The sequence below is a fragment of the Dama dama genome, chromosome 15, assembly GCF_033118175.1.
Source record: "Dama dama isolate Ldn47 chromosome 15, ASM3311817v1, whole genome shotgun sequence".
Lineage (NCBI taxonomy): Eukaryota > Metazoa > Chordata > Mammalia > Artiodactyla > Cervidae > Dama > Dama dama.
Window position 1 is genome coordinate 52513952 of NC_083695.1, and position 18709 is coordinate 52532660.

General features: G+C 38.1%; 1 protein-coding gene across 1 annotated transcript in view; it reads left to right on the forward strand.

The window, feature by feature from the left end:
• The window catches only part of PCDH15 (protocadherin related 15), a 920738-nt gene that overhangs the window by 657039 nt on the left and 244990 nt on the right, over window positions 1-18709 (forward strand). The window contains exon 19 of the mRNA XM_061162074.1: window positions 4028-4156. Coding sequence (XP_061018057.1) covers window positions 4028-4156 — 129 coding nt within the window. The remainder of the gene's footprint in view (window positions 1-4027; window positions 4157-18709) is intronic.

The following is an 18709-nucleotide window of genomic DNA, read 5'->3' on the forward strand; positions in this document are numbered from 1 at the left end:
GAATATATTAATAAATCGATAAAAAAGGAGAAAATAACAGGGTCTGTATTTCACCTAATCATGTAACATCTGAATTTATACATATCCATATATATCTGCACACCAGTGTAAGTTGGTGTGCATGCATCCTTTAAATTAAATGATTTCATGGAGAGTGAACAGACCATAACTGTGCAACTTAGTGAATTTTAACACAGTGAAAACACTTGTATAGTCACCATTCAGAGAGAGAAACTGAAATTAACACCCCAGGAGCCCAACCTTACAGTTATACTAGCCCAACTCTATCTTCTTCACAAAAATGATCCCTATCCTGACTTCTATCACATTGGAGAATTTGTGCCAACCTTTTAAATTTATATATTTGGAATTATGTAGTATGTATTGTGCCTGACCTCATACACTCAACCTTATGTTCATGAAATGCATTGATGTGACTACTTATAATAGTAGTTTATACATTTTTACTATGACTTATTATTTAATTTTAGCAAAAAACACAATATATTATATAATGGTTGGTGGGTGTTTAGTTTGCTTCCTGGCTTTGGCTCTACAACACTGTTCTGCTTGTCTTTGATATTTCTTTCTTTTTTTTTTTTCTTTTTTTCTTATTGAAAGACATTTTTATTATTGCTGTTTCTGTTCTACCCAGGGCACTGGATGAGGTGATGCTCTGTCCCCCTTCCATCAATGTCTTTGCCTGCTGGCTTCTCATCCCCCAAGTCCCTTCTTCGTTCCCCTAAGCCCTATCCTTGTCTCTGACATTTCTTTAGGAAAACTTTTATTGGAGTTTTAAATGTAGAAATGTATTCAAAGCATACTGAATAACTGTATAAATTTTCACAAAATGAACCTATCAATGTAGCTAGTACACAAGTAAACTATTATTAATACCCAAGAATTCCTTCCTGTGCATGGTAAATTTTTAATGACTGCTGGACATAATATATGAAAATTTATAGAGAGAATAAAATTATATTGCTCAAAAGAAGATTTATTATACATCTCTTAAAATAAGGACAGATCAGATAAATCCAACCAAAATTTGACTATTGGGTTTTGATCTGAGTAAGGCCTGGTCTAGAACTTATTCAGTATTATTCACCAGTCATATCCGACTCTTCGTGACTCCATCACCAGGCTCCTCTGTCCATGGAATTCTCTAGGCAAGGATACTGGAGTGGGTTGCCATTCACTTCTCAAAGGGATCTTCCAGACCCAGGGATCAAACCTGGGTCTCCTGCATGTAGGCAGATTCTTTACTATCAGAGACACAAGGCTGATTGTTTACTCATAGAGGATAGTACTTCAATTATCCCAACAGGAAGGATGGGGAATTTACTAGGACCTCTCCTCCTTTGTTGTTGCTCAGTCACTCAATCATGTCCAATTCTTTCTGGCCCTGAAGATTGTAGCACACCAGGCCTCCCTGTTCTTCACCATCTCCCAGAGCCTGCTCAAATTCATATCCATTGAGTCAGTGATGCCATCCAACCATCTTATCCTCTGTTGTCCCCTTCTCTTACCGCCATCAATTTTTTCAAGCATCAGAGTGCTTTCTAATGAACTGGCTCTTTGCATCAGGTAGCCAAAGTATTCGGCTTCAGCATAAGTCCTTCCAATGAATATTCATTTGATTTCCTTTAGAAATGACTGATTGGATCTCATTGAAGTCCAAGGGACTCTCAAGAGTATTCTCCAACACCAGAGCTCAAAAACACCAGTCCTTTGACACTCAGCCTTCTTTACAGACCAAATTTCATATCCATACAAGACTATTGGAAAACATAGCTTTGACTAGACAGACCTTTGTCAGCAAAACAATGTCTCTGCTTTTTAATATGCCGTCTAGGTTTGTCACAGCTTTACTCCCAAGGAGCAAGTGTCTTTTAATTTCATGGTTGGAGTCACCATCTGCAGTGATTTTGGGGCCCCCCAAAATGAGATCTGTCACTATTTCCATTGTTTCCCCATCGCTTTGCCATGAAATGATGAGACCAAATGCCGTAATCTTTGTTTTTGAATATTGAGTTTTAAGCTAGTTTTTTCGCTCTCCTCTTTTCATCAAGAGGCTTGTTGGTTCCTCTTCACTTTCTGCCATTAGTGGTGTCATCTGCATATCTGAATTTGTTGATATTTCTCCCAGCAATCTTGGTTCCAGCTTGTGCTTCATCCAGCCCAGCATTTCACATGATGTACCGTGCATAAAAGTTAAATAAGCAGGGTGACAATATACAGCCTTGAAGTACTCCTTGCCCAATTTTGAGCCAGGCCATTGTTCCATGACAGTTCTAACTGTTGCTTCTTGACCTGCATACACGTTTCATGGGAGGTAAATAAGGTGGTCTGGTATTCCCATCTCTTCAAGAATTTTCCACAGTTTCTTGTGATACACACAGTCAAAGGCTTTAGCATAGTCAATGAAGCAGAAGTAGATGTTCTGGAATTCTCTTGCTTTTTCTATGATCCAACGGATGTTGGCAATTTGATCTCTGGTTCCTCTGCTTTTTCTAAATCCAGGTTGAACATCTGGAAGTTCTCAGTTTACAAACTGTTGAAGTCTAGCTTAGAGAGTTTTGAGTATTTCTTTGTTAGGGTGTTAAATGAGTGCGGTTGTGCAGTAGTTTACACATTTTTTGGCATTGCCTTTCTTTGAGATTGAAATGAAAATTGACTTTTTCTAGTTTTTGGCCACTGCTGAGTTTTCCAAATTTACTGGCATATTGAATACAGCACTTTCACAGCATCATCTTTTAAGAGTTGATATTGCTCAGCTTGAATTCCATCACCTCCACTCACTTGGTTCGTAGGGATGCTTTCCAAGGCCCACTTGATTTCACACTCCAAGATATCTGGTTCTAGGTGAGTTATCACACCATCGTTGTTATCTGTGTCTTAGCAGTTAGGAAATCCAGTTTTTTGACCTATCCACAGTCCCATCACCACTGCAAAATTTCTTTAGATTCACTTCCTTTGAGTCATTTCTTTATGTTCAGCTCTCCAGTCTTTCACTCCACTTCACTTAAACAGATTAGGATATTTTTTTTTTTTTGTATTTTTAAAAAAGAAATGTAAATAATTCACCCATGATAGTTTCATTCTGCTTTTTCCTCCTACTTTTTATTTGCATGTTATTAAATATTTAACATCATAGCATAACGGGTTTTTCATTTTCCAGCTTAGCATCCTTGCTTTCTCTAATTTTGGTCTCAGCCTTCTGTGATCTTCCCCACCATGTGACAGAGATGGGTGGAGGGCATACACTATACTCAGGCTTTGATTAGAAAGAGCAGTTTCCAATTTGCATCACATATGAAGATGCTCCTTGATTGTGCAAAAATCATTGACCTAAGTTCTATTCTCAGGTTGCATCAGGCCAGGGATTTCACCTTTTAACCAGGAAGCACATACCACTGGTAGGGTTGCCCACTTACAATTTCCTTAGGCTGTATAACTATAAGGTTTTCTTTTCTTAAAAAAATTAGTGGTGTATGATACTCAAACTTTTGGTTTAGATGTATATCTAGAAAATTACTACTGTAGTATTTTCTGACCTGAAAATGCCCATTTGATATACCATGCTACCTTATAATGTGCTAGTTATATTTTTGAAGAGTGCGACATGTACATGGTAAAAACTGCAGAAATGTTACATTTCAGAGAAAAAAAGGTGCATGTGTATATAAACAAAAGTTTACCATCCATAAAATGTGAACAAGATAAAGGTAAAAGCACTTTCTGAAAGTAAGCCTCTGGGAAATACTTGACATTTTCAAGAAGATGCTTGCCCTTTAATGTCATCATTTGTTTTCCACATCTGACTTTTATTTATTTATTTATTTATTTTGAGGTGTTTGAAGATTGCCAGCTTCTTTTTTTTCCTTGTCTTTTTTTGGAAAGCTAAGGAATAGGAATGGTAATGAAATGCTTTTCAGATAGACAAATGCCCGGATAACCAATTAACTGACATCAAAATAAAAATAACCCCTCTCACATTTAATCACTTTTTTTTTTTTTCTTTAAGACCTCAACTGCCACAGTGAATGTGGTGGTGACAGATGTTAATGACAATGCACCAGTGTTTGATCCCTATCTGCCCAGAAATCTGTCAGTGGTAGAAGAAGAAGCCAATGCCTTTGTGGGTCAAGTAAGGGTAAGTGGAGTATGTATATGTATCTTAAATATATTATTTATAAGTGAGTAAATTTTTTACACTTTAATTTGAAAAGAGATTCAACTAATGCTGTGTGTTAAATGATGGACATCAGAATTATTTGAAAGCAATCAGCAAAATCACTTGGGTATAAGGCAAAATGGTAATGAAGGCATTCATCCTTGATCACTGTGCTGAATAACTTTCAAGACTTTTTCTTTATTAATCATATTGTGTGCATTTCTGTTTAAGTTTTTAAGCTTGTTGATTTATATTTTATGACCATTGTGTAATTTAAATGTTGATTTATTTGAGAGTATTATTTTCTTATTTAATATATATTTTTATTTCCTGAAATTATTTTTAGAGAAGTATGGAATTATCCACAGGCTTCCCAGGTGGCGCTAGTAGTACCATTAAGCATAAATTTGGAATTGCAAACCCAAAACACAAATGTTTAAATGTACAGTCATTTCCTTGTGTAAACTTATTTTTAGCATCTCCTGTGTACCTTATGGGTTTCCCTGGTGGCTCAGTGGTAAAGAATCCACCCGCCAATGCAGGAGATTCAGGTTCAATCCCTCCTCCTGGAAGATAATCTGGAGAAGGAAATGGCAAACCACTCAAGTATTCTTGTCTGGAAAATCCCATGGACAGAGATGCCTGGTGGGCTATAGGCTATAGAGCTATATCCTATAGTCCATAGGGTTGCAAAAGAGTCAGATATGACTTAGTGACTAAATAACAAGTGTACCTTATATTTCAGACACATTCCTGTCCAGTGTACTCATCACTCATTCCTAGACATGTTCTCTTAATTTCTAACTGGAAATATTAGCCAGTTTTTGTTACCCTTTTGAAGAATAATCCTGTTTTTCTTAAATCAGAGACAATGTTTTTTTCAGTTAGGGCATGCCTGGTCTTGAACATAGTGGTCCAGAAACCATAAGATGAAGGAAATTTTTGAAGGAACATACATGTATTTTGGAGAGTTGACCTCAGATAAGGCATCTATGTGGTCTCTGTACAAAGAAAGAATACACCTTCTTTCCCAAGTTCAGGTTTTAGGATCCTACCTCTTTCCTCTCAGACCCTGGAGTTATAAAAAAGAGATTTGCTAGTGCTTTGCAGTATATCTCTACAATTCAACTACTATTACAGTCAAACAAAAGGTCCATTTTTCAGTCCAATCTCCTCTCTAAGTTTAAAAGAGGAGGGTGTCTTTAAATACTGTCATGGAGAACTTATTATTTAGGCTTGGGCTAATCAGATTTTTTTTTTTTTTTTTTCTGAGAGCACTGACAATACTTGCAACAACCGTCACTAAATAGTCATTGTCGTTATGAGTGTCACTATATTTCTCAAATCCTGGAGAATTTGATGAGGGACATGTATCCCCTTATGCCTTTTTACTTCACCACAAGAGAGAGTCCTGTAAATTTTTGTCGCAACATGCCAGGTGGTCTTGATATCATGTGGCCGACAAGCCATTCAACTCCAGAATCCCACACAATACTTCTGGTATGAAAGTTTTACTGTGGATTCTACAAAGTAAAGAAAAAAAAAAAAAACTTAGAGACAAAGTTTCAGGTATAAATAGTTTCTTTCTGAGACCTTAAAGTATTACTAGTAGGAAAGTGAGGAAGTGGAAGTGATGCAGAGAAGAGAAGGAAGCCAATAAAGGAATTGCAGTTAACCAGCTGCAATTAAGAGAACTAGAGCTTAATCCACAGGGCAGATTCTGGGAAATGACACAAACACATTCCCCAGAATTACTGATCCTGAGAGTGATGGGACTGGTAATTTCACACACTAAAACCTGAGAGTTCTTGGTCAGTGATGCTGTGGATGGGGGGCGTATTTTCTGCGCTTCCTGCCTCCAGGCAACCAGTTCTCTGCAAATCTGATATACAGCTGTTCAGTGAGACTGCAGTTACTAGCAGATGGTAGTTGACCAGAGTGAGGGACATGTGTGGATCATTGACAGCTTCTGTTACACCAATCAAACAAGATGACTAAATCTATGAGGGGCATGTGCCAAAAACAGAGAAAGAGGATGATGTTGAAGTTGACTCATGAAGGATGCATACTGGTGAGAAGGAAAATGGGAGGGGTTGGGGGTTTCCTTTCAAAAGAAAGGTGACAGAATGGATAAACTCACAGATAAATGGCAGCATGTGACATGTCATAATTACATTAAGTAAATTATGCCATATCATAAATGTTTGTCTATGCCATATTGCAGATGGTGCTGAGGGAGCCTCTAGAAGGTCTGAGATGGGGCATCACTAGATTATTATTTTATAATGATTACTCCTGAGTAGATTGTAATAGGAGATTATAAATCCAGAAAGCTGAATTGGAAGGCAAATATAATAATCCAGACATTGAAGCTTGAACTAATATAAGTGTCTAATCATAATGAAAATTAAATTGCAGTTGTCACTCCAGGATGCCACTTTGATGAAAATTGAAAACTTTTTAAATCATATCTAGCAAGTATTCAGATAAAATAAACAGATATTGGAAATTTAGGAAAATTATCTTTCCATTTGTTTTAATTTAATTAGCACTGGAGAGCTAAGTAAAGCCCATAGGGAATAACACATATGAGCCCACAGCTCATAACACATACATAAATATTAGCATGCTGATTGATTTTTAATTTTATTTTTCTTTCTTTTAACTTTTTTTGCCACTTTTCCTAGGGATTCTTTATCTTGAAAGAATTATAGCATTAATTTTTCTTTATTGTTCTTAAATTTGATATGAAATGATCTCTGTAACTTTTCAGTGTTAAAAATTGAAATATAGACTTCACTCACAATTTGATAAAGCAATAATTTTCCTGATTTTTAGGCAATAGCATATTTTCATAAAGATTAAAATGAGTTTGAAAGTACAAAGGAGAAGGAAGACAACCAAACAAGGTGCATCCAACTGATTCAGCACAGTTCTAGAGAAGTTGTAATGTTCAAAAAATGGGATTTTGATGCCTTGTAATGGTCTCCTGTTGTTACCTAATGATAATTATACAATATATTAATTTCATTAAGTGGCTCAAGTTGCTATTTTTGTTGTTGTTCAGTCATTCAGTCATGTTTGACTATTGGCATCCCCATTGACTGTAGCATGCCAGGCTTCCCTGTTCTTCACCAACTCCCGAAAATTGCTCAAACTCATGTCCATTGAGTCGGTGATATCATACAACCATCTCATCTTCTGTCATCCCCTCTTCCTCCAGCCTTCAATCTTTGCAGCGTCAGGGTCTTTTCTAATGAGTCAGCTCTTTGCATCAAGTGATCAAAGTATTGGAGCTTCAGCATCAGTCCTTCTAATGAATATTCAGGATTGATTTCCTGTAGGATTGACTGGTTTGATCTCCTTGCAGTCCAAGGGACTCTCAAGAGTCTTCTCCAACACCAGAGCTCAAAAGCATCGATTCTTTGGCATTTAGACTTCTTTATGGCTTAACTCACATCCATACATGACTACTGGAAAAACCATAGCTTTGACTAGATGGACCTTTGTTGGCAAAGTAGTCTCTACTTTTTAATATGGTGTCTAGGTTTGTCATAGCATTCCTTTCAAGGAGCAAGTGTCTTTTAATTCCATGGGTGCAGTCACCATCTGTAGTGATTTTGGAGCCCAAGAAAATAAAGTCTGTCACTGTTTGCATTGTTTCCCCATCTATTTGCCATGAAGTGACAGGACTGGATGTCATGATCTTTGTTTTTTGAAAGTTGAGTTTTAAGCCAGCTTTTCACTCTCTTTCACTTTCATTAAGAGGCTCTTTAGTTCCTCTTGACTTTCTGCCATAAAAGTGGTGTCATCTGCATATCTGAGGTTATTAATGTTTCTCCTGGCAATCTTGATTCCAGTTTATACCTCAACCAGCCCGGCATTTCACATGATGTACTCTGCATAGAATTTAAATAAGCAGGGTAACAATATACAGCCTTGGCATACTCCTTTCACATTTTTGAACCCATCTGTTGTTACATGTCAGGTTCTAACTGTTGCTTCTTGACTTGCATACAGGTTTTGCGGGACGCAGGTAAGGGGGTCTGGTATTCCCATCGCTTTAAGAATTTTCCACAGTCTGTTGTGATTCACAGAATCAAAAATTTTAGCATAGTCAAGGAAGCAGAAGTAGATGCTTCTCAGGAATCCTCTTGCTTTTTCTATGATCCAACAGATGCTGGAAATTTGATCTCTGATTCCTCTGCCTTTTCTAAATCCAGCTTGAACATCTGGAATGTCTCAATTCACATACTGTTGAATATTGGCTGGGAAAATTTTGAGCATTATTTTGCTAACATGTGAAATGAGTTCAGTTGTTCTATAGTTTGAACATTCTTTGGCATTGCCTTGTTTTGGGATTGGAATGAAAACTGACCTTTTCTAGTCTTGTGGTCACTGCTGAGTTTTCCAAATTTGCTGGCATATTGCGTGCAGCACTTTCACAGCATCGTCTTTTTTTGTTTTTTTTCATCTTTTTGGATTTGAAATAACTCAGCTGAAGTTCCAACAGCTCCATTAGCTTTGTTGGTGTTGATGCTTCCAAAGGCCCACTTGACTTCACATTTCCAGATATCTGGCTCTAAGTGAGTCCCACCATCATGGCTGATGGTGCTGGTTTACTCACTAATTCATGTTTGACTCTTGCAACCCCATGGGATTCTCCAGGCAAGAATAATGGTGTGGGTTGCCATTTCCTTCGCCAGGGGATCTTCCTTACCCAGGAATCAAACCCGGTGTCCTGCATTGCAGGCAGATTATTTACCGACTGAGTTTCAAGGGAAGCCCCCATATGGTTATCTGGGTCATTAACATCTTTTTTGTGTAGTTCTGTGTATTCTTGCCATCTCTTCTTAATACCTTCCATTTCTGGTTAGGTCATACTGTTTCTGTCATTTATTGTGCCCATTTTTGCATGAAATATTCCCTTGGTATCTCTAATTTTCTTGAAGAGATCTCTAGTCTTTCCCATCTCTATTTTTTCATAGAATGGAAACATTTCTTTGCATTGATTACTTAGGAACCCTTTCTTATCTCTCTTTGCTATTCTTTGGAGTTCTGCATTCAGATGGGTATATCTTTTCTTTTCTCCTTTACCTTTTGCTTATCTCCTTTTCTCAGCTATTTGTAAGACTTCTTCGGACAACCATTTTGCTTGTTTTGATTTCTTTTTCTTGGAGATCACTCGCCACCTCATGAACCTATATCCATAGTTCTTCAGGCACTCTATCAGATCTAATCCCTCCTGTATAAAATTTAGTTTTAACTGTTATTCAAAATTATTAAGACACACTAAGACCCAAAATATGTATGTTTAGTTATATTCAATTTGAGTTACCAGCTTTCAGTTTTTGTTCTAATATTTTGTGAGTTGCTTAGTTGAGTCCTACTCTTTGTGACCCAATGAATTGTGGCCAGCCAGGCTCCTCCATCCATGGAATTCTCCAGGCAAGCTTACTGGAGTGGGTAGTCATTCCCTTCTCCAGGGGATCTTTCTTACCCAAGGATCTAACCCTGCAATGTAGACAGATTCTTTCCCATCTGAGCCACCAGAGAAACCCTAATGTTTTCATATGTATGAATAATCCAGTGAAGGAACCTTTTATTTGTTAAGGTAGTATTGTAGTGTCAAACTTAATTTAATTGGTAATACTTCTGAAGCAATATTTATGGATTACACAGAGCAAAAGTTTTATCAGAGTATTAAAAATAAAGCTTTAAAAATTGAAGTATAGTTGATTTACAATGCTGTGTTAGGTTCAATTGTGCAGCAAAGTGACTCAGTTATACGTATATACACATTTTTTTCTAGATTATGTTTGTAACGGGGCAGAATGTGCTCTCAGCCATTAGTCCATGACTATCAGCATGTGATGCTTAGCACAGAATCTTTAGTGCTCGGTCCTGCTCAGCTCTGTCAGCCTGGCAGTGGTCCTGGGGCAGAGAGTGTGGTGAAAGCAAGTCACTGCTTTCTCCCTGAGGTCCTCTGGCCATGGGGCTGCCAGCTGGGAATATGGGAACAGACTGAGGGCTGTGTCCTTCAGAACTCCAGAGCACTAGCCATGGCCACACACTGGCCACATCCTGGCCTTGAAGCAGCAGTGAACCTCTCTCCCATCCCTCCTCTGTGACCTGATGGTGACAATGGTCTCCATGGGTCACAGTCCATAGAGGCCTCAGCAACTGGAGACTACAGACACTTCTGTTAAGGTAGCAGCTTCAACTGGTGTCAGTCCATTCAAGTTTCAAAAATTGGCACAGCTTAGATCAGTTGTCTATCTCTAGGAGGTGGTCAGAGGTCAGGGTTAGGTAATATTTTTCCTTATAGGTTATTACAAAATATTGAGTATAGTTCCCTGTGCTATATAATAGGCCCTTATTGGTTATCTATTTTATATATAGTAATATGTGCATGTTAATCCCATACTCCTACTTTATCCTCTTACCTTTCCTCTTTGGAAACCACATTTTATTTCTTTTTGGTAAATAAGTGTATTTGTATCATTTCTTTTCTTTTTTTTTTTATTTAGATTCCACTTATAAGTGATACCATATTTGTCTTTCTTGTCTGCCTTACTTCACTTAGTGTGATGAACTCTAGGTCCATCCATGTTGCTGTAAATGCATTATTTCACTATTTTTTATGACTGAGTGATAGTCTGCCTAAGATTATTTTTTTAATGTAGAACTTACTATACACAGATGGCGTTCACCACGCTTAAATTTGAGAATCTTTTCCATATTCTCAAATGCATATGGTAGCAGTAAAGATGTGGCAAAAATGTATGTAAGACTAAAATTGTTACTTACTCAGTCACATTTGATTCTTTGTGATCACATGGACTATAGCTTACCAGGCTCCTCTGTCCATGGAATTCTCCAGACAAGAATACTGGAGTGGGTAGCCATTCCCTTCTCAAGGGGAATCTTCTCAACCCAGGGATCAAACCTGGGTCTCCTACATGGCAGGCAGATTCTTTACCAACTAAACTGCACAGTAAGATTACACTATGTGTCTGTATGTGAAATGTCAAATGTGCCATACAGATTATTTATTCAAAGAAATGAAAAACACCACAAAGGACTTAGGGGACTCTGTCAGGATTCATGGGAATCATCTGCATTCATGTATCATCTGCAGTAATTTAACAAATTAGTAAGATTCTAAAAAGGAAATAAATATATCATGTAGATGTGATACAAGACAGAATTGAGCTGAGGAGGCAATTTGAGAATAAGTCAATAGTCTGTCAATAAGGGAAGATTTACTTAGAGGAATTCTAGAAAATTGGTTAGCACATATTGAGTTCAGGTGAGGAAAATCAGGAAATCCTAGTTAAACAGCCACCGATAAAAAGACTTTACTTCTCAGTGTAATGTTTTGCTTAGTACCCTTTGTAATATTTCAGTGGAGATAGAATCTAGATCTGTAGGTATGATCTGAATCTGGACCGCAAGCATGCCAGCAGGTCATCTTCAGAGTGGGGCTGAGATATAAGAGGCCTCACACCAGCTCCTGAATAATTCTCAGTTGATCCCAAATCCTTGGCTGTACAGATAGCCAGCAGAAGATAAGAGAGAGAGAGATTATGCAACAGAGAAGAAATATTAAAAATATGTTTGTATGTATTTTGGAGAAAGATATGCCAATCCACTCCAATGTTCTTGCCTGGGAAAATCCCATGGTCAGAGGAGCCTGGCAGGCTACAGCCCATAGGGTTTCAAAGAGTCAAACAACTTAGCGACTGAACACGCATGTATGTATGCATGTATTTACTTATTGTTAAATAGTGTAAATGTGTATGTGCTTAGTCTCTCAGTTATGTCTGACTCTTTGTGACCCCATGGACTGTAGCCCACCAGGCTCCTCTGTCCATGGGATTCTCCAGGCGAGAATACTGGAGTGGGTTGCCATGCCCTCCTCCAGGGGATCTTCCCAACACAGGGATCGAACACAGGTCTCCCGCATTGCAGGTGGATTCTTTACTCTCTGAGCCACCAGGGAAGCCCAAATAGGGTGAATACTTGAGGATAAAGCTGGATCTGTGGTTGGGATTATGTCATTTTAAACAAGTTTGGTAAACTGCTTAGGTGCATTGACCAAATCCTATTTATTCTTAAAATGGAAGGATTTAACATGTAAGAATCAGGCAGAAGAGCTTGGTCCCATTATGAACCCTGGGTCTTAGGAAGTAGGGGATCATGGTGCTTATACCTTCTGATAAACTCTAGCTTATCAAGGGGAAATGAGAGGGTATTTTCACTTAGAAGTACTTGGCTGTTGTCGGTGCTTCAACACATCACTCTGTGTGCATATTTTGGGTCACTGGAGACTGAGGGGATGGCACCTGAAAGAAATTTTGGAGCTCACATTAATGATGTCTAGCCTTCGTGATAGTATCTCACTGAGTTCTTAGGGGCTAGAATTATTTTTCATGTCCATTTTCACAGTAGCCCTGGGCATGCATGCTTGCATAGAGGCAGCAAAGAAGGCTTACTTGGAAACAACATTGCCTGTTAACGTTAAAAAAGGTTCTCAGCACTGTATACAATATGGAGTGTGCCTCTTCCCAGCGAACTTCCAAATAATGCCTTGTAGAAATTCTTATGCTGAACTGACTTCTTTTAGCCCTAAGTAACAGAAATAGAGCTCTGAGTCAACGAAATGTTCTTCCAGTTCTAAAATAAAAGAGGCTGAATTTATTTAACCTGAAACATAAATGTATTCCTATTGTGAGCTTTGCATTCTAAATCTCAGCTGGGATGAAGTGGTAGTGGTTCAGTTTTAAACCCTTAAAGCAGTTTTAAAATCATTAGTAAACTGCAGTGTTTAGAAGGGTAGCAATAGTGTCATTTTTAAAAAGAAATTGATCTTTCCTTCAACTATACAATTTAATATTTAACAAAATATATCTGAATCTCAGTGGTCTGCCTTTGATTAATGTATTTGCTGTATCTCAATGTGGTGATCTAAAAGTGAAATAAAGGTGGGGAGCTTTATGGTATTTTATTTATTTTTTGTAGCTCAGCATGATGTTCAGCAGTGCCTAAAACTATAATACTTCTTTTTTAAGTGGGCCACAAGTGGGGATTTTTATGGGTTCTCTTGTCAAGTCAAACTATATAATGCAAAGACTATAGTCAGTCAAGTAAAGAAAAGAAACCCACACAATTTGAAAACTTAATGATGTCCATTTTAATGCTGATACCTAAAATATTTGTTGTAGAGGTTTACCTATTGCTTGTGAATATTTTTGAAGCTTGGTGAATTTTCAGGTATTCAATTAGCAGTTCAAAAATAGATTATAAAATGTTATGCATATATTTTTACAATGTTTACTTGGAATCTATCCTTTCACCAGCTTTCAGTCTTACTGTCAGCTATTATAATAGATATATTTATGCATGCATACATGTGTGTGCATATAAAAATTCACAGTTGTATAATACCAGTTGCATAATGAATAATATCCACCCTCAACCCCACAGTAACCAACAGCCTCCTTATAGCTAAATGTCACCTTTATCTGAATAACTTCACTATTGCATTTGAGATGGATCTTGCATTCTCCTTCATGAGATTTCTACTACCTGTTTGCTCCTGGTTTTCATGTTTAAGCATATCTGGTTCTTTTTGCCTTTCTTTATCTGTTTCTTCATAAGCCTTTTTAAAATAAATACTGTATTAGTCCTTTTCCCCCCATATCTCTATTGAGGTATAAGAGGTACACAAAAAGGGACAGATAATTAATGTATACAATTTGGTGAGTTTGAGTTGGGGAATATACATGTACTCTTGTGTTACCATCACCACAATCAAGGTAATAAACATAACCATCGCCTCCAAAAGAAACTTTGGGTATTGGAGGTGTCTACTCATTTGTTTTAATCCTACACATTTTTGGGAAGGGAAATCCCACTGACATTAAAACCCACAATTTTAATTACACTTAGATACTGATATCTTCCACAGCTATCTTTAACATCTTCTACTCCTTCAGTCTACCACCTCAAATAGACATTTGCCTGTAAAACAAACCCACTGAGTGACCTGTGGGTACCTCAAATTCAACATGTTTAAGATTGAAACCTTATTTTTACCTTCCTCAGTAAGGTTTTCTTCTTCTGAATTCTGTGTTTCAGTTCATTTTTCCCAGGCCAAGTTGGAGAGACGTCTCAAGACTTCTCTTTCTCCTTCACTGTCCATATCCAGTCAAATCACCAATCTTGATAATTTTGCATGCTGCAAGCAGTTCTCAAAATTTCCCCTCTCTCCAAAAGAATCACAGTCAGGCTCTCATTATTTGTCATCTGACCTGTTGTTACAACCTCCTAGTATGTTATCCTAACAGTAATCTTAAAAGCCCTCATAATTATCCTCAATGTAGCTGCTGAGATGTCTGTTAACAAGCATTTAGTTCAGTGTTAACAAGCATAGTTCAATAGTAAATGTCTATCAATGCAGCAAACAAGGCACACTTCCCATTACTGCTCATAGAGCTTCACCTCCAAGAATGCTGTCCTCCATGTGATTACTGATGTATGTTCTCAGAACTCTCCCATGTCTGTCTGCCTCTGCTAATGCCCCCTGCCCTGGTTTCTTCTTTCTTCATTCTTGATTTAGATAGTTCATCCTTGAAAATTCTAGCCAACAATAATCTCCTCCAGAAAAAGTGTTTTCTAAACTTTTCTATGTCCTAAACGTCTCATACTTATGGTCCATTTATTCAGTGCATAACATTTTGGTGGTGCTTACTAAAGTATATTGAATTTTTCCACTTATTCAAATTTCTTGAAAGCAGAGACTGTGTTGTATTGATCTTAGAAATCACAATACCCAGCTCAATATTTGGCTCTTAGAAGGTGCTAAATTAAACTAGATCTAATGGATTAAAATGAGCTGAAAGTACATTTTTCCACTGAAGATTCATGAATGTTATAGAAAGAGAAGTATGATATATGTCACAATCTAAAATACCTATTTGGTTAACCTCACACACATGCCTGCAACTAAATAAGTTGTACTGACAAATAGAGAGAAGGATTGATCCTGGAAATCTGTCTACTTTTAGAATTTCAACAAGTAAAATATATAGGCCTGATTTAAAAAGCAGTATTAATGCAAAGAGGAGGCAATGGCAACCCACTCCAATACTCTTGCCTGGAAAATCCCATGGATGGAGGAGCCTGGTAAGGCTGCAGTCCATGGGGTCACGAAGAGTAGGGACACGCCTGAGCGACTTCACTTTCGCTTTTCACTTTCATGCTTTGGAGAAGGAAATGGCAACCCACTTCAGTGTTCTTGCCTGGAGAATCCCAGGGACGGGGGAGACTGGTGGGCTGCCATCTATGGGGTCACACAGAGTCGGACACGACTAAAGCAATATAGCAGCAGCAGCATTAATGCGAAGAACAACTGAAACTTATATTTAGTCAGTCAGTTCAGTCACTCAATCATGTCCGACTCTTTGCGACCCCATGAACCGCGGCACGCCAGGCCTCCCTGTCCATCACCAGCTCCCAGAGTCCACCCAAACCCATGTCCATTGAGTCGGTGATGTCATCCAACCATCTCATTCTCTATCGTCCCCTTCTCCTCCTGGCCTCAATGTTTCCCAGCATCAGGGTCTTTTCCAATGAGTCAGCTCTTCACATCAGGTGGCCAAAGTATTGGAGTTTCAGCTTCAGCATCAGTCCTTCCAATGAACACTCAGGACTGATCTCCTTTAGGATGGACTGATTTGATCTACTTGCAGTCCAACAGACTCTCAAGAGTCTTCTCCAACACCACAGTTCAAAAGCATCAATTCTTCTGTGCTCAGCTTTCTTTATAGTCCAACTCTCACATCCATACATGACTACTGGAAAAACCATAGCCTTGAGTAGATGGAGTTTTGTTGACAAAGTAATGTCTCTGCTTTTTTATATGCTGTCTAGGTTGGTCATAACTTCTCTTTCAAGGAGTAAGCGTCTTTTAATTTCATGGCTACAATCACCATTGCAGTGACTTTGGAGCTCAAAAAAATAAGGTTAGCCATTGTTTCCACTATTTCCCCATCTATTTGCCATGAAGTGATGGGACTGGATGCCATGATCTTAGATTTCTGAATGTTGAGCTTTAAGCCAACTTTTTCAGTCTCCTCTTTCACTTTCATCAGGACACTCTTTAGTTCTTCACATTCTGCCATAAGGGTGATGTCATCTGCATATCAGAGGTTGTTGATATTTCCCTTGGTAATCTTGATTCCAGCTTGTGCTTCATCCAGCCCAGCATTTCTTGTGATGTACTCTGCATATAATTAAGTAAGCAGGGTGACAATATACAGCCTTGACATACTCCTTTTCCTATTTGGAAGCAGTCTGTTGTTCCATGTCCAGTTCTAACTGTTGCTTCCTGACCTGCATACAGGTTTCTCAAGAGGCAGGTCAGGTGGTCTGGTATTCCCATCTCTTTCAGTATTTTCTACAGTTTATTGTGATCCACACAGTCAAAGGCTTTGGCATAGTCAATAAAGCAGAAATAGGTGTTTTTCTGGAACTCTCTTGCTTTTTCTATGATCCAGTGGATGTTGGCAATTTGATCTCTGAGATTGTATACAAGTACTGCACTTACGACTCTTTTGTTGACTATGATGGCTACTCCATTTCTTCTAAGGGATTCCTGCCCACAGTAGTAGATATAATGGTCATCTGAGTTACATTCACCCATTCCAGTCCATCTTAATTCACTGATTCTTAGAATGTTGATGTTCACTCTTGCCATCTCCTGTTTGACCACTTCCAATTTGCCTTGATTCATGGACCTAACAGTCCAGGTTCCTATGCAATGTTGCTCTTTACAGCATCGGACCTTCCTTCTATCACCAGTCACATCCACAACTGCGTGTTTTTTTGCTTTGGTTCCATCCCTTCATTTTTTCTGGAATTATTTCTCCACTCATCTCCAGTAGCATATTGGACACCTACCGACCTCGGGAGTTCATCTTTCAGTGTCCTACCTTTTTGCCTTTTCATACTGTTCCTGGGATTCTCAAGGCAAAAATACTGAAGTGGTTTGCCATTCCCTTCTCCAGTGGATGACATTCTGTCAGACCTCTCCACCATGACCCAACCGTCTTGGGTGGCCCCACAGGGCATGGCTTAATTTCATTGAGTTAGACAAGCCATGGTCCGTGTGATCAGATTGGCTAGTTGTCTGTGACTGTGGTTTCAGTCTGTCTGCCCTCTGATGCCCTCCCTCAGCGCCTACTGTCTTACTTGGGTTTCTCTTACCTTGACATGGGGTATCTCTTCATGGCTGCTCCAGCAAAGTGCAGCCACTGCTCCTTACCTTGGATGTGGCGGCGACCGAGAGGGGTTACGCCACCTCCGAGGTCAGGGGCGGCTGCTGAGGGGAGCTACCCCACATCCAACGTCCAAGGTAAGAAAACATATTTAGAAAAGGACAACGTATTTATCACCTGTGAGACCAGGAAATGATAATGAGGGACATTTCCAGGTATTAGATTACAAGGAGGAAAACAGTAACAGACACATACCCAGCTTGTTGGGTCATATATTTGGAGTTGTGTTTTTCACTCACCCATTTAAAATATATACCTATTTAAATTATTTAATATTTGCCTAAGAAGAAATACCAAGTATTTTTTGCTTCACAAACCCTTGCTCTATTCATCTTGCTTTGCCTTTTAATGCTGCATTACTTATTTATGAGATCCAACTTTATACAAATTGCACTTATGTTTTATAGACTGATGAGAATTCATGGCCTGTTCACTTTAGTTGGATTTAGTTATCCTTCTCTACAAATGTTATAGCTGACTACAATCACTTGCACTACTTTACTGCTTCACTGAGAAAGAAGCTTGGCAATCAGTTTTTGGTTTCACAAGAAGGGAAAATGTTTCTGAAGCCTTTTATTAAGACCAAATTATGTCCTTTATACTTTAAGAAAAAAAAATCTGTAATATATAGACAGGGATTAAACATGAATGCAAAATTTAATAAATTATTATAGAGTAAATGTAAGTAAAACCCCAGCATATAATGCATCATCAGGAAAGACCCTGTGTGCTTCTTCCTAGCCCTAATCACTTTCTTCCACCTGCAATGAACCACTCTGACAGTTTCTTGCTTTCTATTGCAGGTTTAGCAACTAAATAAGCATCCAAGTAATATAGTTTACTTTTCTCTATTTTTAATGTGTATAAACAGAATGCATGTTATAGTATCTACCTTCTTTCATTCATCTTTGTCCTTTTGAAGATTCAACCACATTTCTGCTTATTTATTCATATATTTTATTTTCTATGTAAGTCTGTGCCACATTCATTTTCACATTCTACTATCGATGAATGTTTGAGTGTTTTCTAGTTTAAGGCTATTATTACCAATCCTGCTGTACTTCTTTTTTTTTAATATGATTTCTCCTGGTACACAGAGAATGTGTCTGAGTTTCTATATGAGGGTAATTATTAACTTTATTGAAAATGTGAAAGTATCAAATCTAGATACTTCTTACCATTCGTTATA